This window comes from Choloepus didactylus, chromosome 10 (genome assembly GCF_015220235.1).
Source record: "Choloepus didactylus isolate mChoDid1 chromosome 10, mChoDid1.pri, whole genome shotgun sequence".
NCBI classification, from domain to species: Eukaryota; Metazoa; Chordata; class Mammalia; order Pilosa; family Megalonychidae; genus Choloepus; species Choloepus didactylus.
In genome coordinates, this window is record NC_051316.1 from 30427316 (window position 1) to 30451989 (window position 24674).

The 24674-nt window shown below is 43.7% G+C and overlaps 1 protein-coding gene across 1 annotated transcript in view; it reads right to left on the bottom strand.

Annotated features, from left to right (window-relative positions):
* Positions 1-228: 228 nt before the first annotated feature.
* The window catches only part of AGTPBP1 (ATP/GTP binding protein 1), a 304355-nt gene continuing 279909 nt past the window's right edge, over positions 229-24674 (bottom strand). Inside the window, exon 26 of the mRNA XM_037850913.1 lies at positions 229-734. Within this exon, the coding sequence (XP_037706841.1) occupies positions 662-734 (73 nt within the window). The 3' untranslated portion in view covers positions 229-661. The remainder of the gene's footprint in view (positions 735-24674) is intronic.

Below are 24674 nucleotides of genomic sequence, written 5' to 3' on the forward strand. Positions count from 1 at the left end.
TCCGGGGGTGGAAAGCTGTCTATTAACTAGGCTAAAGGTCAATGTTGAGGCAAGTGGCTTAGCCAAAATAAGATGGATGCCAAGGCAGCTCACAAAATTTTGATACTTAGGACAAACCCAAATGTCTATCCAAAACTTCTGCTAAGTGAAAGGAGTCAGACACAAGAGATCATATATTATGTGAGTCCATTTATTTGAAATGTCCGGAATAGGCAAATGTACAGAAACAGAAAGTCGATTAGTGATTGCCTGGGGTGGGAGGACAGAGGAATAGGGAGCAACAATAAATGTACATAAGAGATCTTACTGGGGTGATGGAAATGTTCTAAAATTGATTTTTGGTGATGGCTGCACAACTTGGTGTAGTCACTTTAAAAATCATTGAACTGTACCCCTGAAATGGGTGAATTATCTCATATGTAAAATATGCCACCAAAAGATTTTTTTTTAATTCCAAAATCCACATCTGTTATTTTAAATCTTTTCAATGACTCTGCTGCCCAGCCTCAGTTAGTCAGTAGGGTGAATGATACTCCGTCTTCATCTGAGTATTGCTGAAGGTTTTACACTATAGATGCAAAGGCTGAAATTCCACAAGACCTAACTGGAAAGCTTCTTTTTCTGATAGCAAATCTCCAGCATTGACCAACCCGCAAGGTGTTCATATTTCTGCATATTGGGTTCTAATTGGTTGGGATTTGGGTCTTGCTCTCTTCTGTCTTCCTCTAGAATCTCTGCAGAGAGAAAGAGAGAGTCAGAAGCATTTGAGGCAACCTTTTTGTTCCTGTACTCTCTATTAACTAGAACATAGGATGGGCACAAGAAATATGTGTGAAGCTGAATAGAAGGTCGAGATATTCATGTTGCACTTGGGAAACATTCGTGGCATACTGCCGAGCACTGCAAAAGGAGCAGCTGGCTAAACACAGCACCAGTGAGTCAAATTTGTGTCTGCAAGGGGAAACAAATAATTAAAACAGATCAAAGACTCGATGTGATAATTAGAAACATGCTCGTTGCTGTTCAGATGCTGCTGAGAGAGGGAGAAAAAGCAGTAGACACTGGTTTAAAACAGTCCTCACCCCCTACCCCGACCCCTTGGATTTGCTTTTATTTTTCTACTAAGGGGGTTTGATGCTTCTGCTTGCCATATTTGTGACTAAAGTATCGGTCCCTTCTTTCTGGGCCCGTTGACATCTTACACCTCCTTTAAGACCAACCTCAAATGCCACATCCTCTGGGAAGTTTTTCCTGATCCCTCAGGGCTCAGCCTCCCACAGTGGTGCTCACAACTGTGGGAGTGTTTTCTAATTCTGCTCTGTTCTTAGGGCCAAGGGCGAACCTTCTTGATTCCATCACAAGACTATAGGCTCCATGAGGGCAAAGTACTGTGTTGCTCATCTCTGTAGCTTTCCACACCACCCAACACAGACCCACAAATGAGTGCTCAACAACAGTTGCTGCAGTGGACACCACTGACTGTATAGTCTTCACTCTTCACAAGGCCCTCAACTCGCCCCAAGCTCCCTTATACTCTCAGCTCCCTTCCTGATTCACAGAGAAAAGAGAAACATTGAGGCATAACATTCCCTGTACCCCTAAACTGCTCTGTCTGCACCAGTTCTCAGTTCTCCTCCTTCCTTCCTGTCTGAGAAGAGGAGACACCCTTTCCACCTCTTCAAAGCTCAGCCCTTGAACCCATCCCCGCCACCTCCTTGTTTGATCAAGTATCCGGCATCTCTCCTGATACTTCAGTCTCTCTCCACTTTATGATTTACATCAGCCTCCATAAGTTAATCCCATCCTCACAAATACTCATATGTGCACACATGCACACACATGCATGCACAACATGCAACGCTCACTGACAGGGAAAAAGGGGCCAGGGAAGGAGGCTGAGAAGAAACAGAGAACTTGGGTGTCTTATTTTGCCAGAGCTGCTATGACAAATACCATACAATGGATTGTCTTAAACAAGAGGAATTTATTGTCTCCCAAATTTGAGGCTAGAAGAAGTCCAAAGTCAAGGCTTCAGGAAGGCAATGCTTTATCCCTAAAGTCTGTAGAATTCTGGTGCTGGCTGCTGGCAGTTCTTGGGGTTCCTTGGTTATCTCTGTCTCCTATTACATGGCAATGTCCTTTCCTTTTTCAATTCTGTGACTTCTGGGTTCTCTTTAAATAATCTGGATTAAGACACTCTCATTCAGTTGGGTCACACCTTAACTAAAAATAACATCTTCAACAGGTCCTATTTACAATAGGTTCACACTCAGTGGAATTATGATTAATGTCTATGTCAGGGTACATAATTCAATCTACCACAGGTTTCTGTCCCCAGCTTTCTCTCCAGGCAATCTTCTTCCCCCTCTAAGGTTCAGTTATGAACTACACTCTACTCACAGGTGACTCTTCTCTTTGTCTTCCCTAAAAGGTTCTACAAGCATATAAAACTGTACCCTTCCCTTCACCCTCTGGATGCCCTATCTCATTTAGCGGCATCATCACCACCTACCTGTGGCCCATACACAGAAACTTGGAGTCCCATATTCAGTCACCAAGGTCTGTCTATTCCATCTCCGAATTGGTCCTTGAATCTTTCTCCACTGACACTACTTTATTCATTCTTCACCATCTCTAATGTATGATGTTAGAGGCAAATTCTGTTCTCACAGCCTCTTGTCTCATCTTCAGGGCTCTACGTGCTACAAGAGTGATCTCTCTAAACTGAAAATTGGGTCATGACACCTGCTTAGGAAGCCTCCATGGCTCCCCATCATGCCGAAATTAATGTCCAAAATCCATGGCATGTCATTCAAGGCCTTCTACAGTCTATCTCCATCTTGAGCCTTCTCAGATTCATCTCTCATTCCAACCACACCTATTTGCCACTTCTGGACCACGCCAAGCCCCTTCCAGCTCTGTGTCTCTGTGTATTCTATTTCTCTTTCTCATCTTTCAAGTTCCAGCTCCAAAACTATCCTCCTCAGCTTCCTCAGACAAAGGTCTCTGATTCCTTCCCTTTGTGCTCACCATACAATCGTGTACCTAGCACTTCCCACCCTACCTGTGTTGTAATGAATTTCTTGTCTGTGCCTCCACCCAAACTGTAAGGGTCCTTTTGTTCTTCTTCACTACTGCAGTGCCTAACACAATGCCTGGCACATAGTAGGAGCTCAAGAGCAGTAGAAAGAATGACCAGATTGGTGGGTGGATGGCTGGATGGATAGATGGATGGATGGATGCATGGATGGATGGATGGATGGATGGATGGATGGATGGATGGATGGATATATGGATGGATGCATGCATGGATGGATGGATGGATGGATGGGTGGATCATATGCTAACAGCTTTAGGTAGGGAGCTTATTGAAGATTTAGATATTCTATCCTGTGGGGGTTTTTTTGTTTGTTTCTGTTATAGTTTTTAGGTTTCTTCACAGACCTTACCTATCTTCTTCTTCTTCTTTTTTATTAATAGATTTTATTTTTAGAGCAAATTTAGGTGTACAGAAAAATTACCTGGAAAATACAGACTTCCCATATATACTACCCCTAACCTCTCCCCCTACCCCAAACACATACTCAGTTTCTCCTAATATTAACATCTTGCATTCATGTGGTACAATTGTTACAACTAATGAACCAATACTGACATATTATTATTAACTAAGTAAATAATTTACATTAGGGTTCACTGCTGGTGTTATATAGTACAATGGGTTTTGACAAATGGATATAGTTGGAATCATAAAGTATGTAGCCTTTTCAGACTGACTTCTTTCACTTAGCAATATGCATCTAAGGTTCTTTCATGTCTTTCCATGGCTTGATAGTTCATATCATTTATTGTTGAATAATATCAATATCCCATTTTATAGCTATACCACAGTTTGTTTACCCACTATTGAAGGACATCTTGGTTGTTCCCAATTTGGGGCAGTTATGAATAAAACTGCAGTAAGCATTTGGGAGCAGGTTTTGGGGTAGGCATAAGTTTTCAACTCATCTGGGTAAATACCTAGGAGTGTGATTGCTGGATAGTATGGCCCATCCTTTATGGGTTCTTTTTTGCATATTTCAAATGTAGTAAAATTTGTCCATAAACAATTCTCAGAAAAACTTGAGAAATAACAACAGTTTTCTCAAATGAGAAATAACATTTTCTGAAATATTTTATAGATATATAGTTATAGATATATTTTGCAGATTCCATTTATTCACAATTTTTTCCTTCTAATTATGGTTAAACATCAAATTCACATACTGGTAATAAGGGAGAGAGGGGACTCCATGTTTGCCATCCTAATAAATAAAATAAAAATTGTAATATTCCAGTTTCAAAGCACTCATGTGTGCTTATAGAGTCTGGGAGCTGGAGTGGGATGTTAGAGGTTAGCTACAACTAATAAAGGATTTGAAGAAACTGAGGCTTCGAGTGGTTCAGAAACGGCCAAACTTAGACTGAAGCCTCTGATGCCGGATGCCCAAGCCACATCTTTCTTCCTCTCTCTCTTCCCCTCTGTTGCAAATACCAAATTTTATCCACCAATGAACAAATCACTGATGATTTCAAACCTAATGCAGAGATGTTTTCAAAGGAAGCCACACTATGAAAACAGAGCAAAAGTCCTATCTCAGATGTATTCCAGAAGTATCCCTGCCACAGATCCCCCACTTTCCCTGAGTCTTACATGATTACAACTCTTGAGGTTAACATCACCTGTCTCATTAAAAAGACCTTGCTAGCTTACACAATCCAAATTAATATAAATCCAAATAAATAGGAAAGGAGAAATGAGCACATTTATAAGATGAAGATGGCAAACCAGTGCCATCACTGTAATTTCATTTTTGATGATTTTGGTCTACCACTGAGCAGTGTCAGGGGACATTTGAAATGCTCAGAATGTGAATGTGAAGCTGAGATCTCCAGTGTTCTTGAAAAGAAGGCCACCAGAGCTCGTGTAGCTTGGCTTTTGGCTGGGAGCTAGAACCTTTTTTATTAAAAAGTGGGGAAATAAAACACATTATTGCTGTCAGTACAAGAGAGGCAATTCACCACTAAGCCGGCCAAAAAGTTTACTGCCTGTTTCACAGGCCCCAGTTCATTTCAAGTCCTGTTGAAAGCTGCAGTGCTTCCAAGTTCTAAATGAAGTGGACTCTCCTGGCTAAGAGAGACTCGGGTGATTTCAGCATAAACTTCCCTTGTCAGCCGCAGGGCACCAGAAATGGGGCCACGGTGCTCCGCTTTGGGACGAGCAGTGGAAACGCTGGCGACAGATGGCAGCGAGCAGAGCCTGGGCCACCAACAGCCACAGCCCCTCGTTGCAGGGCAATGCCCAACAATTCTGTAGGAAGAGAAGGTGTCGGCAGAGCCCAAGGCGGACCAACACGGTCTCCACCTCCTCTCTCCAGCCCCCAACTCCAACTCGCATCTTCCATAACTGTTAGTTCGCGGATGGTTTTCTGTGCACTGAGGTTTCTTCTTTCTGCCCTGCCACTGCCTCTCGTCACTGGATAAATTTGCTACTTGCAAGGAAGCTTCCAATTTAACAGAATCCAACAACCCCCTGCTCTACCTCTCTGCTTTCTCTAGGCACCTGCATGCAAAAAACAAAGGCTTCCTTTTTAATCCTTCAAGAGAGGAAGGAGATTTGGCTAAGCAAGGCTGAGGAGTTTCTGAAACAGCAGGGTGGGGGGAAGGAAGCTCCGGGAGGGTAAACAGACACACACAGACACAGACACACACACACTCTTACACAGACACACATATATATACACATACACATACACACACACACGAATACACAAACACATATACATACACAAACACATACATGTATACACACATGCACACACAGGCACATGGTAAGGTGGCGGGAAGGATGTTCCAGGAGGGGAACACACACACATACACAAGAACACATAGACACATACATACACAAAGACACAGGCACATATACTTACACACACACATACACACACACAATGGAGTGGAGGGAAGGATGTTCAAGGAGAGGAACACACACAGACATGCACAGACACAGATACACAAATACACTCTTACACACACAAACACATAGACACATATCTGTACACACACACACAGACATGCACAGACATAGATACACAAATACACACACATGAACACATAAAGACATTTATATACAAAGACACACATACATGTACACACACATGCACACACCTACACACACACAGTGGAGTGGAGGAAACATGTTCCAGAAGAGGAACATACACATGAACACACAGACACATATATGTACACATACACACAAAGACACATATACACACACACTCAGAACATACACTGCCACACACGTACACACACATATGTACTGTGGAGTAGAGGGAAGGACATTCCAGGAGAGGAAGAAACACACACACATATACACACAGAGACACAGACACATATACAAACACACACACACACACATGTACACATGCACATACCCTGCACTCTATCTCATGCAGAACTGGCTGGGCTGCTCCTCCCCTGACCCTGGGAAGACATTGAGGATCAGAGAGAGGGGTAGATCCTCACTCACCCTCTCCTCTGGGGTGCACGACTTATCCCCAGGTCCCAAAATGCAAAAGTTTGTGACAAAAGTCTCTCGTTCCACACATGGCCAAATCTGGAGGAAGCTTGGGGACCACTCTGGCCCAGGTTTGCCACTGCCTCCCCCCAAACTCCCTCTACGAAGGCCTGGGAACTCTGACCCTCCCTGAAAAACGTTTTCTTTCTTAATTTCCTTGAAGAATTTTGAATTCAAGCCCCAGCACATGTTAAAAATATAGTCCCAGGTGATTCTGATGCATAACCAGGATTAAGACCACTAAATATTATCTTCACATATAACATAGCAGCTGTTATACTGAAATAATGCTTGGCATACACTGGCTAAATTTGAACATGGACTAGACATCAGATGATATGAAATTATCGATAATTTTTCCTAGGTGTGATAATAGTACTGTAGGTGCATATGAAATTTTAAATAAACACATATAAATAGAAATGCACGAATCATAACCAGCAAAATGTAAATAATTGCAGAAGCTAGGTGGAGAGTATATGGGTGTTCATTGTACTATTTTCAAAGTTTGAACGTTTTCATAAAAAAAAGAAGAAAACAGTCAAATAAAATACTTTATTATAACTACAATTTATATTAACAAGGGAAAAAAACAACCTTATCACATAAAATTGTTCCCTATCAAGATACGTTAATCATTTAGAAACCTAAGAGAAAATGACACCAGAAAGTGAAAAAGAGTCGGGCTCTGAGGGGATGGTGGGGTGTGAAGCTGTGGGCATCTTCTAACTCTGTGGGGGAGGGGTCAGTTGCACAGATTTTGGGGAGAGCAGTTCAAGAGAGCTAATTAAACATAATTTAGCAGCAATCCCACTGCTAGTGGTTGATTCTAAGCAAATAAGACAAAGAGGCTAAGACATATGCAAAAGTATGTTCAAGGCAGCAGTTTCTGCAAGCCTAAAAACTGGCAACCAACTAACTTTCCCTCCACAGGGGACTGAGATAGCCACATGGTGGAATAATATTCAGCCATGAAAAATTAGGATATTGATCCAAATATGTTCACTTGGAAGGATGCCCATAGTTGAAAAAGGCAAGTTAGATCTTTGGTCTTTAGTCTTTGCTGTCTTGAAAAAGTTTAAACCATCGTTATTACTTTTGTAATGAGAAAATAATAAGGCCATTTCCATTTGGGAACAAAGAGGACACATCCCTTTTCACCCCGAGGAAATCAAGGAGGGCCCAGCAGCTAGCACATGACCTTGCCTATCCCCAAAAAGGGACAGCTCTTAGCAGGGTTGACTCCCCTGATTAGCCACCACTGATGCCATCTGTCCACCAGGACACCTTCCAGGCACTAAGGGGTTAATCATGTATGCTCAGCTCTCCGGACTTCTCAGAAAAAGAGGACAGTGTTATTATTTTCCCTTTTTCTCTTTAGGCTTGCCAGGCTACATTTCTTATTTGATTGATATCGTGCCATCCAGTCTGTCTCTCCACCAGCAAACGGAATATTCTGAGCTTCCAGCATTTGGAGGCGCCCAGCTTGCATCTTTTTACAAAGAAAAATAAACACTGTGTATTGTAAAAACCAAGTCATGATGGATAAAACATGCCTGAGCTCCAGAAGCACTTGCACAGCCCAGACCACAGATTCAAGGCAGGCGAGAAAGGGCTGGACAGTGAGGGAGACCAGGCCACTGGCCGGGAAATGAGTGGGAGCTCTGTGCGGACACACCCATCAGTGGGGCACACTTACCTGGTGTCTTCATTTCCCAGCCTGCTTAAGCAAATACCATGAAATGGGTCAAGTTAAACAATGGGAATTTATTTGCTTATGGTTTTGAGGCTAAAAGAAAGTCCAAATCAAGGCATCATCAAGGCGATGCTTTCTCCTCAAAGACTGTGGCCTTCTGGGGCTGGCTGCTGGTGACCCTTGGTCTTTAGCTTGTCATGTGTCAAGACACATGGTGGCCTCTCCTTTCTCTTCTAGGTCTCCTTGACATTAGCTTCTTACTTACTGTGGCTTTCTTTTTGCTGAATTTCACTCCACTTATAAAGGACTCCAGTAACAAGATTAAGACCCATCCTGACTGAGGTGGGCCACACCTTCTTAAGTGAGGTAGCCTCATCTAAAGGTCCTACTTACAGTGGGTTCACACCTAGAGGAATGGATTAGATTTACAAACATGTTTTTCTGGGGTACATACAGCTTCAAACCACCACACCTGGTCACATTCCCACCAGACCCAAAGAACAAGGTGCAGATGTTGCCTGCTCCCAGGGTGACAGCCGTGAGGGCCTCCATCACCTACCACGCTTCCAGTCACGACTCAGCCCACCCAGGTCTGCCCTTTCCCAGACACCTTCTGCTTGCTCTGGGGACTGGAATGAGTCACAAGCCACTTACACAAGATTTTCCAACTCATTCCATTAGGACAACTGCTTTCTTGATGAGTCTTACAAGCCCAAAGTCCTAGATTGTGATTCCTGAACCAGGAGCATCAGCATCATTGGGGAACCTGTGAGAAATGAGAATGCTTAGGCCCCCCAATCCCTGGCCCACTGAAGGGGGATGGGCAAAGCATGCACGCCAAGTGAATCTACACCCATTTATAAACTTTCCAGAAGTTCCACCCAATACGTTCTGCTTATGTCTCTTTGGCCAGACTGTGTCCATATTGCCACTATTCATTGCAAGGGAGACTGGAATATGTCTTTTTTAGCTGGGTCCATTAGCATCTCTCCCACCCCCCAAAAAACAGGGTTCTGTCAGTAAGGGAGAAGAGAAAGAAGGCTATTGAGTAGTGAAATGGGGGTACCTGCTGCAGATACTTTGTGTCTCAACTTCAACCTTCCTCTCTAAAAAGGACTAAAGAGAACTCACCCACCATCTGCACATTGGCAGATGGAGGGTTACGGATTTTCCTGCTTTCTTCCAAGTTAGATCCAATTTATCCCTGATCTCCTTCGGCATAAGGGCAGGAGAAGGAAATTCTCACTCTCTTATAGGTCTCTTCTCTTATCTTTCGACCATACTCCCTTCAATGGTAGCTAATTGCTGATATTAGAAAGAGCTACCCTTAGAATATCTCCTGTTTCCTTAAAAAAAAAAAAACATTTTTCTGTATCTGGGAAAATACCCATCTCTGTCATTCTTTCTTGCACTGAGAGGATGACTGTGATGCACCACTTTACCCCTCAAGTCCCATGGTGATTCTTTGGTATACCTGAGGTTCTTAACCTCCTTTCATGGAGAGAGTCACCACTGCACTTATAGACAGCACATATTAAAGCTTGAAAGCATGTTAAAAGACATCTCTGTACAAATCCTTTGTTTTCCTGTCATCTCTCACTGCATCGGCTTAACAAACCACCCCATAACTTAACTTGGTGGCTTAAAACAATGATTTATTCTTTCTCACAGTTTGGTGGGCTTACTGGATTTGGGCAGAGGTTCTCATGGGACTGCAGTCAGATGTGGGCTGAGGCTATATCTTCTGAGGGCTAACCTGGGCTGGACATCCAAGGTGGCTTCCACATGCAGAGGATGCTTGGGGCTGGCTGTCAGCTGAAAGCTCAGCTGGGACTGGAGACTGCGGTGGCTACACATCCTTCTCCATATGGCTTGGGCTTTTTTGCAATATGGAAGTTGGGTTGCAAGAGGGAGTGTCCCAAGAGTGAGCTTTCCAAGATGCCCACACCAAAGCTGCAAGGCATCTTACGACCTAGCCTTAGAAGCCCCGGAACATCACTCCCACCACATTGGGAGGGATCAGTCAAGCAAGTTACTAAGGCTAGCCCAGATTCGAGAGGAGTAGAAATTAGAGTCCACCTCTCAATGGGAAGCATAGCAAAGAATCTGTAGCCATCTGCAATCTACCACACTTTGTTTTATAAATATGGAAACTGAGGCCCTGGGAGACATTATTCATAGTCACTCAGGCTGATAATGACAGATTCTGAACTAATAACCAAATCTAACCCCATCCCCAAAATGCCCAGCAATCTTCACCATTGCTGGTAAAGGAGGTACAGTAAACTTTTTGCTGATTAACATGAATATTTTTCCAATTAGAAAAAATCCTCCTTTGGGTAAAAATTCCAAATTGTGTTTTAGGGAATATTCATTGAACTTCACAAAACTTCACCAGATCCCTCCCTGTTTCAAATATGATAGCAAGATATGGTTGTCCATAAGGGTAGAAAATTCACCTGAAATAAGTAAGAGCAGTGATAACCTCTTGTGGCCACTCAACTCAAAACTAGATGCTGGGTAAACTCCCAGAGTATTTGTGAGAGGTATTTGCTGAGCCCTCATATGTTCTGAGTATTTTACAAAATAGACCATAAAGGAGTTCTGTACTTATGGGAGTTTATATTCTACAGCTGAAAACAGAATGGGTAAATCAGTCTTAGACTATCTCTGAAGGCTTCACTTACCACATCTTTCCCAGATACCCCAATATCAACCAAAAGCAATAGAAATTATCATTTCTGCCCAAGTGTCCTGCTAGCAATCTGTGTGGTAGAGACTGTAAGATGTCCCAAAATCCAGTCACCAACTTGCTGCAAGTTTTGACTGGCCATATGGCCATTAACATAAATACTGCAATTCCCAACCTCCTGTGCAACTAAATTGGACCTGGCACCATATTTGAACCAATGGCATTTCTTTGAGGTAATGGGTGCAATGTCTGAGTCATGAATTTAAAGGGAAGGGGCATGCTCTCTACCTCTTTCCCCCTACTGCTGGCTGGAATGCATATGTGCTGGTAAGAGCTACAGCAGCCATCTTAGACCCAGAAGGCAGAAGCCTGCTGTGAATGGCAGAGTATGGAAGCCACTGGTGCTGCTTGCCAGTATTTAGTTCTCATTTCCCTGGCACATCTGTAGGATTTCACATGCTCACTTCCTTGTGGTGAGATGGGGGTCAAATGACTAGTTCTGGTGATTGAGTTGTGTGTGTCAATTCCAGCCTGAGCATTTAGCTGCTGATATGAGGCCTCTATTATGGCCACCAGAAATGTTCCAGATGGTGGCTCTTCCATCAGCCTGAGTTCCAGACAAGAACAGCATCCTTTCATTGATCCTTAGTGAACAGGTAGCATAGGGGAGAAATAAAGCAATGCTGTTTAAAGCCACTGAGATTTGGGGGCTATTTGTTTTTGCAGCATAACCTAGGCTTTCCTAACTAAAACATCAAGCAACAAGATAGAAAGTTCCTGGGTCCCTGAACCCCTAGCACCACCAATCACTCCTGAAGTGCTCACACTGGTGGGGGTAAAACAAACTTTATCTTTTTTAAAGCCATTGTTATTTTAGTGGTTTATCAGCCAAACTGTTCCCTTACAAACATAATCATCTCTAACAAAACAAATTTTGGAAGTTTGGGCACCTGATGATCAAAAATTTTCTTTTAAAAAAGGCATAGGGAAGCTGAACTTTGCGTTCTAAACACAATTGAATGTCCAAGTTTGAACAAATTGGGTTTAATTCCATAGGGAAACTGTAAAAATCAGCAACAAAATCCCCCAGTTATCCCACTCAGGGTGGCGAAGGAGCTGGGGTATTTAGTCACCACCTCCTAAGAGTCACTGGTTGAGTGATGCACCTGGAGCAATAAATTTTGGCCCTTCCCATCTGACCTAATGGCAGCAAAGTCAGTTTGGAAGACAAAAAAAGCTTTCATGTGAAGTAAGGCAGGTCCTGGCACTGTTCAAAGTTGAGGCGGTAAGGGCAAGAAGATATAGACAGGGCACCCACAGTATCTGTTCCACGTCTCTAACTCCCATCTCTACCATGAGTGGGTGCTGATGGGGAGGGCAACTCAATCAGGCTGGCCCAGCGGGGTCTGAGTAGAGGCCTTATGTGACCAGCCCCTGCTTCTCTCTCCAACCTTAACCTTTACTCCGTATATATTCTGCACTAACCAGACTGAGCACATATAGGCTTCTCCAAAATGCCCAGTCTCTCCTCCAGGATCTTGCAAATTCTATTTCTATTCCTACTCCTCCAAATTCTCTTCCCTGGCTTCAGAGCCTGAAGTTCATCCTATACGTCACCAGCTTAACTTCTTCCAGAAAGACTTCCCCAACCTTTCAAGTCCAGTGAGAACCCCCTTTGCCAGTGTCTCCCAGGATCCCCTTAAGCCTGCTTGGCCATCGTTCATTAGTGCTTGTCCCCTCTTTGCCTAGAGCAATGGCTCAAGACCACTGCTTGACCATCGGATGAAGCAAGCAGCTCTGGATGCAAATGTCAGCTGTAGGCAGGAGCCTCATCCTTGTAAGAAGAGGCACTTTTCCTACTCGCACTCAGCACCTGTTTGAGTCATTCTGCCCTCAAGCTGCCCCAAAGCACCATGACACCATTTTTGAGACTCCTTTCATAAAACCAAATCGCTGGTCTATAGTTGCTATATGAGCAGTGACCAGATGAGAGGGGGAAGCTGTTTCCAGATTTTGCATGACAGCAGAGAAGTTACAATCTGTCCACCCACCCACTCACCCATTCCTGCCCAAAACTGACCCAATTCTCCCTATGAAAGGTATGGGCAGGTGTGATGTCCTGTTCTGAAAGCAGAGTCTTGTCTCTCCCATCTGGTGCCTACTTCCCGTGTTTCTGCCTTGGGAGATTCCTAGAAAAACACAATTTTTCCCCTAAAGTAATAATCAACTGTCTCCAGTCTCTCCATTATAGCAAATAAAGGAGAAAATCAGACAAGAGAGAAAAAGAGAAATAACATTAAAGAATACGATTCTCACCAAGTGGACAATGGACTTCCCAGAGGCTCCTAGGTATCCAGTTTTCTTGAACATAAATACCAAAAACAGGCCTGGGTTGTTCTGGGAGTATTGGGCAAGAGCAGTTTGACCTTCCTCTATTAGGCAATTTACAACCTAAAATGAAAAACACAATCCCCAGATTCCCTGACCAGTGCAAGGACTATGTCAGAATCTCACTTATCTGCAAATAAAACCACCATTTCATGATGAAAGGTGAACCATAACTCCCAAAGGGGGCAGGGGGAATAGGAAAAAAATCACAATTCTACTCTTCTTCCTCTTCCCCACACACTCCTATGATTTTACTTCTGTGTTCTCTTCTTCATTAAAAGGCATTAAGTCAGTGGTGTTTGCAGGGATCTTTGTAACATTTGTTCCCTAGTAAAAAACAGGGGAAATAAAATATGTTCATGGAAAAAAACAAAGGAATGTAGAGAAGGGAACAAATATTTATTTAATACCTACTATGTAGTATGCACTGCAATAGTAGATTTCATTCATTATCTTTTCAATACCCACAACAATCTTTTAAGGTAGATAATATCCTATTTTCCATATGAGATGATTGAAAATCAGAGAGGTTCAGAAATTTGCCCAAGATCACACAGCAGAGTCACAAAATCTTGATATGAGCACTTTAATATGGCTGGCCTTTTGCTCTGTGAGCAAGTCCATTTCCTATCAGGAGAATATCCCTCCTCTTATACCACCAGCTCATGTACTTGGATCAAGGCTCCTGGCTTGCAGGAGCTTTCAAGACTTTGACAAACCACAGGAGAGGATGCAGCTCTGAGCACAGTTCAAGCTGAAAAACCTTCTGGAATAGGGGTTTAAAACTTACCTTTTTTTGAACAGTCCCAAGTCTAGGAGAAACAAATAAAAACATGAATTCTTTAGCTGTGGTCTGGTTGGAATATTTGGACACTTTTGCCAGAATGTGACATCATTTTCCTTCCAGACTTCAGTGTTAAAAATAGCCCAGCAAACCTTTTGAACCAGTTGTCTTCTTAAAATGCAATATGGATTATACATTCATTTACTGCTTTAGAGAAGTGCTTTGTGACATAACATTTGCTGCCTGGCTGTTCCAGTGGCCTGAATGTTCCCTAAGGGAGGCCCAAAGATCTGTTGAACTTGTACCAAACAGATACACACACGTGCACACACACATGCACATACAGGCATCCCATCAAGGCTGCTCTTCTGTGGTACAGGAATTCCAAACCAGCTGCAAACGCTCTTTTAAAACAACCTGTAGGTGATCTGCTTCACCAAAACTCAGCACAAAGCTCCCATTTTCTCTCTCTGATTCAGGTAGATCAAGCCGATACTTCAGTGGGGGGCATTTCAAGAAGCTGTCATCTTAAAATTTCTAACTGCTTTTCTGTCTAGGTGGACACAGCACATCTGGTTCAAGAGAGAGTCACTTAGGTGACCTCTCTCAGTTTTGTAAAGGCGAGATGAGACACCTCCTCTGCCCTGAGGCCTTACCAAGGACCCCTTCTAATACCACTTACATGCAGAGCAGGATGCGGAGAGGAGTGTGGAGGTCAGAACACCTTTCAGGAGCACCGGATGGGGAACTGACCTGCTTCTTTGAGTTTCATGATAGCAGAGCCACTCCATTAGATGGAATATTCTGGTCAAGGTCAACTGGAGGAAAGGACCAAGATCCCTGTTCTGGTTTGCTGAAGCTGCCTTTATGCAAAATACCAGAGATGGATTGGCTTTTTTAAAGGGGATTTATTAAGTTACAAGTATACAGTTCTAAGGCCATAAAAGTGTCCAAACTAAGGGATCAACAAGAGGATACCTTCACTGAAGAAAAGCCGATGGCGTCCAGAACACCTCTGTCAGCTGGGAAGGCACATGGCTAGTGTCTGCTGGTACTTTGCTCCCGGGTTGTGTTTCAGAATGGCTTTCTCCAAAATGTCTCTGGGTTTCTGTCTCTTTCAGCTTCTCTGTGCATCCTCATTTGTTCTCCCAGGGTGTTTCTGCCTAAGTGTCTGGGAGTCCTCTCTTAGTTTCTCTGGGGCAAACTCTGGGTTTCATCTCTTAGCTTACCATCTGCAGACATCCTTGTCTGCATCTCCCAGTGTCTCCAAGCATCTGGGTCTGTATGGACTCTCAGCTCTCTTAAGGACTCCAGTGATCTAATTAAGACCCACCCTAAACAGGCAGGGTCACATCTCCACGGAAACAACCTAATCACAATGTCCCAACCATAATAAGTCTGCCCCCACAAGACTGGATTAAAAGAACATAGTCTTTCCTGGGGTACATAACAGTGTCAAATTGACACAAGCCCCAAAGGAAAGCATCCTGAGGAAAGAGGGGAGTCTGACTAGTTAAGTCCAGCTCCACACCCAGACCAACAGGCCAGGCGGGCAGCCTGACACAAACCATCATAACCTGAAGCCAAGTGTATAAGTGGCTTCCCTCCGAGAACCAGTGTCCTGCCAACAATCAGCCCGAGTGAAGGGCCCCTCACGGCATTGGAAACTGCATAGTGCAATAGCAGGTGAAAGAAGTAGATTTCCTAGTTCCTATTGGCAGGGGTGGGGGGTGGGGGTGGGGGACGCTGCCTAATGTTTGGACACAGGACTGATCCCTCAAAGCTCAATAAATCCCAGGTGGTAGGGACACTGAGGAAGATTCCGGACACTCTTAAGGTGGGCAAGCAGGGACTGCAGGCTAAATGGGAATATTAAGAGAGGATATCACCAGGGCTCTGCCCTAGGCTGGAACTGTAGGTCATTCAGGTTACAACTAGTGGGTCAAATCTCATCCTGCAAGAGGAAGAGAGAGGATTGAACATCCTCTTTGCCTAGACTTATTCCCAAGACTGGGTGCTTTGACTGCTTCTGGGGAAAGGGGTGTAATCTGTGGAAATGAGCCCCATTTAGAGTTCCCAGATAAAATACAGGACACCCAGTTAAATTTGAATTTCAGATAAATAACAATCCACTATTTGGGACATACTTGTACTAAAATCTATTCATTGTTGATCTGAAATTCAAACTTAACTAGGTATCCTGTATTGTTATTTGCTAGATCTGGCAACTCCAGCCACATTGCAAAAGCTAATACAGGCTTCTGTTATCTGTACACTTCCCATACAAGTAACAGAGGGATCGGTTGGGCCAAGCCAGGATAAGGCTGGAGAGTGGGAGTGGTTTTTCTATTCAGTTAAGAGGGCGGGAGGATATAAAAGAATTGATAGAAAATCCTTAGAGAAATCAGTATGGAGACACAGGAGGCCCAAGGAAGCTGTAGACTTGAGCTTTTCCCACTCCTTGTGCCAGGCTAAGCCCGGGAGCCAGGGCACAAAGTCCCATGTCTAACTGATACATAGACCCTTCCCACTTGTGGATGTCCACATCCTTGTCTATATCTACAAGAGAGATGCCAAGACCACGTGGGAGGAGTCACAGCTGGCCCTCCCACCAGAACAGAGACAGGGTGGCCTGAAGGGCTCCAAAAATAAAGGTAAACCCAAGGGCTCAGGGCATGTGCCCTGTGGGTGCCAGTCACCACTACACTGCCCCCTGGGTCCTTGGGCCAGACCCAGTGCACCAGCTAGTTCAGCGTTTTCTGGCCCTCACCAGATCCGTGACCAGCAGAAGAGCTTGCCCTTGGTCTGTACAATGCAACTGGAGACTGCAGCCTGTGAAGTCCAGCCTCCATGACACCAACCTCCAGGCCCAGGCAGGTCCTAGGGCCATTTACCCCAAGGGAGCAAACTGCAGGCCACCACCACACCACCAGCCCACTCTCCCCTTCCACCACCCACCCACCTACCCGCCTCTTCCAAGGGTCCCAGAGGAGGAAGAGAAGTCTCGGGTTTGAAATGACTTTAAGGAGCATCTCACTGCTCCAACCTCCCATCTCTGTCTGCATCCTTCCAGAAAAAGGGAACTTGCTCCTTGGTCAGCTTATTCAACCTCCAATCATTTCATTATATTGAGTCCAAATCCATCCCACCCAGGACTTACCGGGGCCATCCAGAGCCAGTGTAATCTTTCTACCTTATGACACCTGCCCCAATTTATTGGTGGGTGGGTGGGGGTGCGGGGTTGGGTTAATAAGCATGAAACTGTTTTATTTTTCTCCAGTGATTATTTTCAACGGGGGTCTGTCATATCCTCCATGTCCTTCCCTCGATGACATTTTGAGCCTACACTGTAGATTTACTCTCAACCTTGACTGAAGCCTCATCTGTTCCCCTCCTTGAGTGCTAGCCCGAGAGAGACCCTAAACACATGTATGGGGCAAGAGATGGGGGTTGTCGTCAACCTCTGAGACATCTCCTTTGCTCCAAAGCAGAGCCCACCCCCTTCAGTGTGTTGGGGTGAGGAGCACAGCGAAGGAAATGAACAAGTGTTTCTTTAGTCCTTTGGGGTCAAACATGGTCCTCTCCCTGTTGGTTGCCTCTTAGGGACAAGATTGGGCCCAGCTGTGAAGCTCCCCCTTGCTCCTTGCTGCTTTGCTGGCTCACACGAGTGGCTGGTGGCGCCCTCTATGGGTAGGTGTTTCAGGAGCCACACTTCTGACCCTCGGGTCCTCGGATGGGCACACAGTTCCCTGCACAGCCTCTCTAACGTCCTTAGCTCACACCACCAGGGACAACCAGCGGCCTGACAGCTAGGATTGCCCCACCTGTGGGACCCTGCAAACCATCTCAAGCCCAGCTGGCTTCCAGTGTACTCTCTCTGGGCCCAGAGTGTACACATGCATCCTTGCCTCACCTTTCCCATGAGGTCCAACGGTTCAGGGGATTTTATTTACCAGTTATCCCCTATGCATTGAAGATGCTGGTATAACCAGGCTTGGTAAAAACAGTGTAAAAACTTCAACTTTCTGACAGTAAAAAGTTAAAATGGCCAAGATCACAAATGTGGGTCCTCCAACTAAATGGTACATTGTAGCAGATACAAATACAAGGAGAATGAGAACGTGGGGCTGAGGGCGCTGTGGAGTTGTGCAAGGCTCTCTTAAGAAGGTCCACGTATTGTAAATAGCTCCACACAAACATGGAAACCAAAATTGGCTGAGTCACTAGGGCCCAACTGAGTCAGGCAACTTCCCAGACCAGCCGGTGGCCATAAAGGACACCACTGGGGCTGCTTAACAATCTCATCTGCTGTTTTTATCTCTTTCCCCAAAAAGCATAGACCAACCTATCATTCCACACTGAGTATTTTCCATAGAAAGCCTTAAAATCCCACCCATTCTGAACCATTTTACTTTTTTTTATGAGGAAAGTGTATTTTCTCTATTCTCATTTCCCTACACTCTCATAACTCAAAGAGGGATTAAAAGAAACTTTCCATGCACTTACAAAAAAAGAAAGTCATCACCTTGAAGCTGACGCCAAGAACAAAAAGTTTTAGCTCAAACAATATGAAAGGGTGATTATTTTTGTTTGCTAAAGGAGTCGTGTTGCCAGTTTCATTAGCAACACATAGAATGCATCACACAGTAGTTGGAATCCTGGCATTTGCTTGTTTTCTCCCCCCCTTCCCTGCTTCTTTTTCTCTATTTTCTCTCTCTGTATTGGTTTTCTATCACTGCCGTAAAAGTTACTACAAATTTAGTGGATTAAAACAATGCAAACTTGATATCTCACAGTTTCTGTGGGTCAGAAGTTTGGGCACAGGGTGGCTGGGCTGGTTTTGTTTAGAGTCTCACAATCCATTTTAATAAATGTACCCCATTAACATGAGACGTTAATAATAGTGGAGACTACCTGGGGCTGGGGGCTGGGGATGGTATATGGCAACTCTCTATACTTTCTGTGCAATTTTTCTGTAAGCCTAAAACTGCTCTAAAAGTTTATTATTTAGAAAAAGGAGGTGGGGGCACACGAATTTTCTAAATCACAGTTCCTGTGGGTCAGAAGTCAGGACACAGTATGACTCAGCTGATGTCGGTTTAGTGTCTCACAAGGCTGAAATCCAGGTGTTGCAAAGGCTGGGTTCCTTTCTCCTAGCTCTGCAGATGGACCTGCTTCCAACCTCATTCTGATGTGGGCAGAATTTGTTCCCATGTGGCTGTGCGACTGAGGGCCCCATTCTGTTGCTGGATGTTGGCCAGTGTTGTTCGCAGCTTCTAGAGGTCACCCACATCCTGGGCTCATGGCCCCTTAACTCTACCTTCAAAGCCAACTATGGCAGGCGTGGTGTCTCTGCCTCTGGCTGAGGGTTAGCTGGGCTTGGCTCCAGGAGGCGGAGTGGGTTTAGATCTGCTCTACGTGTGTCTCTTCTGGGGCTAGGCTGTAGGACAGCAGATCCCCAGGATATTCTCTTCTCATGGTGGATCACCAGAGGGTAAAAGGCAAGCCAGATTGCACACGCACATTTAAGTCCATCCGGTGATATTTCAGAGTCCAAAGCAAATCACATGGACTTCAAGGGGGAAGGAAGCACATTCTGGCCACGATGGGAAGAAGAGGGGAGTGAATGTTTGCTGAACGACAATCCAGTTATTCCAGAATGCAAGGAATAGAAGAGATCTGCTTCTCGATCAGGCTTTTAATCATTTCTCCTGAGGTGAGCTCCACTTTCAGAGGTCCTCATGCTGTCTATTGGTGAGCAGGGCTGGTTCTCAATTCTTGGGGTGGTTTTCCTTTTTCTTTCCCTCCAGCTGGCTAAAGATTCACCTTTCTCAGTTGCCAAGTCAGTTACCACTGTCTCTTTGCTTTCCAGCTTCTAAAATTGGTTGGCTATTGTCCAATCTTCTGTGTCCTTGTGGATTTATGCTTATTAAAAAGAATTCCTCAAGGATCTTTTTTGCTGGAACAATTCTATATACTGATTGTGGTGGTTGTTACACAAATGTACACATGTGATAATATTGCATAGAAGTACACACACACACACACACACACACACACAAAATGCATGTGAACCTGATGAAATCTAAATAAGGTCTGTGGATTGTACCAATGTCATTTTCCTGATTCTGCACTATAGACATACAAGATGTTACCACTGAAAGAAACTGGGTGAAGGATACTTGGAAACTCTTTTTATACAATTTTTTTTGCAATTTCCTGTGACTCTGTAATTATTTCAAAGTAAAAAGTTTTTTAAAAAATCCCTCCTGTCTCATTTCAATGAGGTGTTGAGAGAGAGTGGAATTAATATATCCATACAACACATCACCTTTAATCATAAATCCCTGCTCCTTTGAATTACAGTTGAGTTCAAAAAAATCTAATCAGATGTAAAAAATGCTCTCTGTTGGAACTACTGGTAGGAAACATCCACAAGCACCAGGAATAATGCTGCATCTGAAAAGAATTACTGGATTTTTTGCCAAAGTTTTGTCTGGGCAGTCCCTATTCACCTAAGTTAATGTGATTGCTGAAAATACCTTCCATTTATACATGTAACCAAAACTGAAATCTATCTACTAACAGATAAAGTTGAGCCAAATCATTGAATGACAGAGCTGAAGGGCCTAAGGATCTTTATTTTCCAAAACTTTACCTTGTAGAGTAAGAAAGTGAATGCCAGAAAAAGGCACCAAGGTTTGACTGAGGTAAACTGAGGAGACAATCTTCCTCTCTCAGAGAGACTGACCCTCCTTAGAGAGTTACACTCATCAAATACATCAATCAGGAATTTGTTCGCAATTGCGGCAAGAAGGATAATGACCTGGCAATTTATATAAGATCTGTTAGCCTCAGAGAACTGTTATTCTTTGACAATGTTGATGTAGCCTGGAGTCCTTAGCTGAAATTTTAAGATACATAATTTGCATTTGCTTGTTAAAGTCAGGCACATGATGTCTTGGAATCAATAGTAATTTTGGTTTGGCAAATGATTATAGTTGTCCATTTTTCCTTCTGGGTGCTAGAGCAGGGTGCAGTTGGCCCTGGCCCAGATGGAGCGTGAGTCTTCTTTCTGAGGTCTTATTGAGGGCGGTTGCCCAGGCACAGCTGGTAAGGCCAGAGGGAGCTGGGGGTCAGATAAGAACCCAACCCCAAGGAAGGGAGTTGTTCTAGTTTGCTAATGCTGCCAGGATGCAAAACACCAGAAACGGATCGACTTTTATAAAGGGGGTTTATTTGGTTACAAAGTTATAGTCTTAAGGCCATAAGGTGTCGAAGGTAAGGGGGTATCTTCACTGGAGGATGGCCAATGGTGTCCGGAAAACCTCTGTTAGCTGGGAAGGCACGTGGCTGGCATCTGCTCCAAAGTTCTGGTTTCAAAATGGCTTTCTCCCAGGATGTTCCTCTCTAGGCTGCAGTTCCTCAAAAATGTCACTCTTACTTGCTCTTGGGGTGTTTGTCCTCTCTCAGCTTCTCTGGAGCAAAAGTCTGCTTTCAATGGCCATCTTCAAGCTGTCTCTCATCTGCAGCTCCTGTGCTTTCTTCAAAATGTCCCTCTTGGCTGAAGCTCCTCTTCAAAATGTCACTCTCAGCTGCACTGCTCACAAACTGTCTCACTTCCTTCTGTTTGTCAGCTCATTTATATGGCTCCAGTGATTTAATTTAGACCCACCCTGAATCGGTGGGGTAACACCTCCATGGAAATTATCCAATCAGAGTCATCACCCACACTTGGGTGGGGCGCTTCTCCATGGAAACACTCAAAGAATTACAATCTAATCAATACACAAGATTACATCAAAAATAATGGCGTTTTGGGGGTCATAATACATTCAAATCGGCACAGGAGTTAAGAAGCAAACCTAAGAAACACAATCAGTTGTTGGGTCCAAAGATAAAACCAGGGGTTTACACCCCTCCAAAGGCAATATTGGGGGTTTATATCCCCCCAGGCCGTTCTTTATTTTTCTAAAACATAAATCTGATCCTGTTACTTGCTTGCTTAAGACCCACCTGTAACTCCCCATTGACCTAAGGATACAAATACCAAACACCATAGCTTCCAAGGCCCCTTGTGACCAGACCCCTGCCTGCCTCTCCTCGCCTAGCAACCCTACCCTTTGCTTTCATTGTGCCTTCCATCCAGATACACTGCCCCTTCCCTCTCTCCCTTACCTCCCACTCCCCACTCTCAAAACCCCTTCTCTACTAAATATAATCCCAGGCATTCTTTGAGATCTCCCGTCCTCTGCAATGCCTTTCCCAGAGACCCATTTCAGTATTACTTATTCCTTTGTGCCCACTTGGCACTCTGTCCCGTCTCCAGGAACAACATGTTCTGTCTTGCATCATTGTTGTTTGTCAAGACCATGGCTATATCTCCTCCAAGGGACTCTGAGTTCCTTGACCATAAGGACCCTTCCTTACTCACTTTTTCATTCCTTTCAGCTACTCTGGTGCCTTCCACATAAGGACTCTCAATAAAAGTTTGAAAAATGAATGAATAAATGAATGCTCTAAATTAAAAGCTGCAAGCTAAACAGGCACATATTCTATATGACAAAAATCTAAAAGCAGCTGGAATTTCTAATCCAAGAGTAGAAAACTAGAATTATTGAAGCAATAGGAAATAAAGACTTTTTTTTTTTTTTGGACAGACCTACAAACAATGGAAAGTACAACTTCTAAACAAATGACAGGAACATCACAAATAAGGCTTGGAAAAGGAAAAGAAAAAAAAAAAAAAAGTCCTGAATTACTTTGCTACAATTCTGCAAAAGAATTGAAATCTTAACCAGTATTTGAGTAATGACCTGACATTTTATGCTTCCAAAATACAAAATGTACCAACATAACCATGGACAGACAGCTAGTGTCACCAGCAAGTCCATTACCAAATCCCATTTGCCTCAGATCTCTCATTTCACACGAGCTATCATTTTGCTGCTCTCCTGTGCCACCACTTAAAAGCCTCATTATTAGGCATGGGGAGTGCATGTTCGGATGGGTAGAGTGTTTGCAATTATATTTTAAGGTGCTTCCCAAAGCTATAAAGTCAAAGCTATAAATGACATGATGAGTGATGTAATTGTCAACAGAACATAAAATGAGAGTCGGTTCTGGGTGTCAGCAGAGCATACACCTCAGAATGGATCTGACGAGGGAGGTTCAAGGTCAGAAAGCTGGGTGACCTCAGGCAAGGCACATAAACTTTCTTAGACTGAATATCTTTCTCTAAAAAAGAAAAGGGGGTTGCATGAGCTCTGAGGTTCCTTTCAGCACTAAAGAGTCTATGAAAGGTCAAAGAAAAATCTAAAATACTAAGTAGAATAAATGAAACTGAGCCAAAATGGGCCATTGTCCACAGAGTTATGCTATTTGTTGAACAGCTATTTTGTGCTGGTCTTTGTACCTGACGTCCTATGAATTTAATTTAATCCACACAACAATCCTATGACTCAGGCACCATTACTGCCTTTTTACAGATGCAGAAACTCAGGCTCAGGGAGATGCAGTGGTTTGTCCAAGGTCATCCAGCTGGCTAAGTAATGGGGGAGTGGAATTTGAATCCAGATCTGATAAATCCAACACATAAGTTCAACTAAGCTATGGCTCCTGTTTTAAAAAAAAAAAAGGGTTGGTGTTCATTATTGTACAAATCTCACATATTGCACTCCTGTGTCATCTCCATCTCCTGCATTTCCTTTGCAAGGCTGCCCCCATAGATTATTTAAATCAGGCTCCACTTGTGTAACAGTGTAGGAAACTTTCCAAGTCCACATTAGGCCCTGTAACACATGTGGACATGACCTTGATGAAGGGTTCAGTATCACCAAAAAAAGACCACCAAATGGGTCTGATAAAGACCTGAAGGCTGAATTAGTTGAGCACAAAGATCTCTTGAATTTGCCCTTCTGGTAGTTCATTGACTAATGTGCCTCAAATTTCCATGGAGTTTTAGGGAAATTATCAACCCAAAATGCAGAGGCAATTTCCAGGCAGTTTTAAGCAAGATATAAAGACTGTAGAACATCTCTTGCTTTCCTTCCTTCTCATTACAAATGTATAGAGATTATCTTGTTGGAATAGAACAGACTAAGCTTGGCTCCCTGTGAGTTGTACCACTTTCCCTCAGCCAATAGGTTGCTATTAATTTGCATCTCCCATAGCCTAAAAGCAATATTTGGTGATTTAATTAAATGAACATAAACCCCCCACCCAATGCAAACTAATTCCACATTGGAAAAGTAAATGTACGAAACCACATCCTCTGTCCCTTTGAACAAAGGCAGATAATTTGAATTAATTAGATTCCAGGGCTCCAAACTTGAGGCAATAAAACAAAACTACTGGGGCCTGCCAGAGAAGATGAGGTGGTGCTAATAAGTGGGGAGGTTAAAAATTAAAATGATTATGGACAGAACTATGACAAACTTAACACTTCTAGATGTCACAGCCATCCCTTGTAAATTCCCAGACAGTTTGGACACAGAGC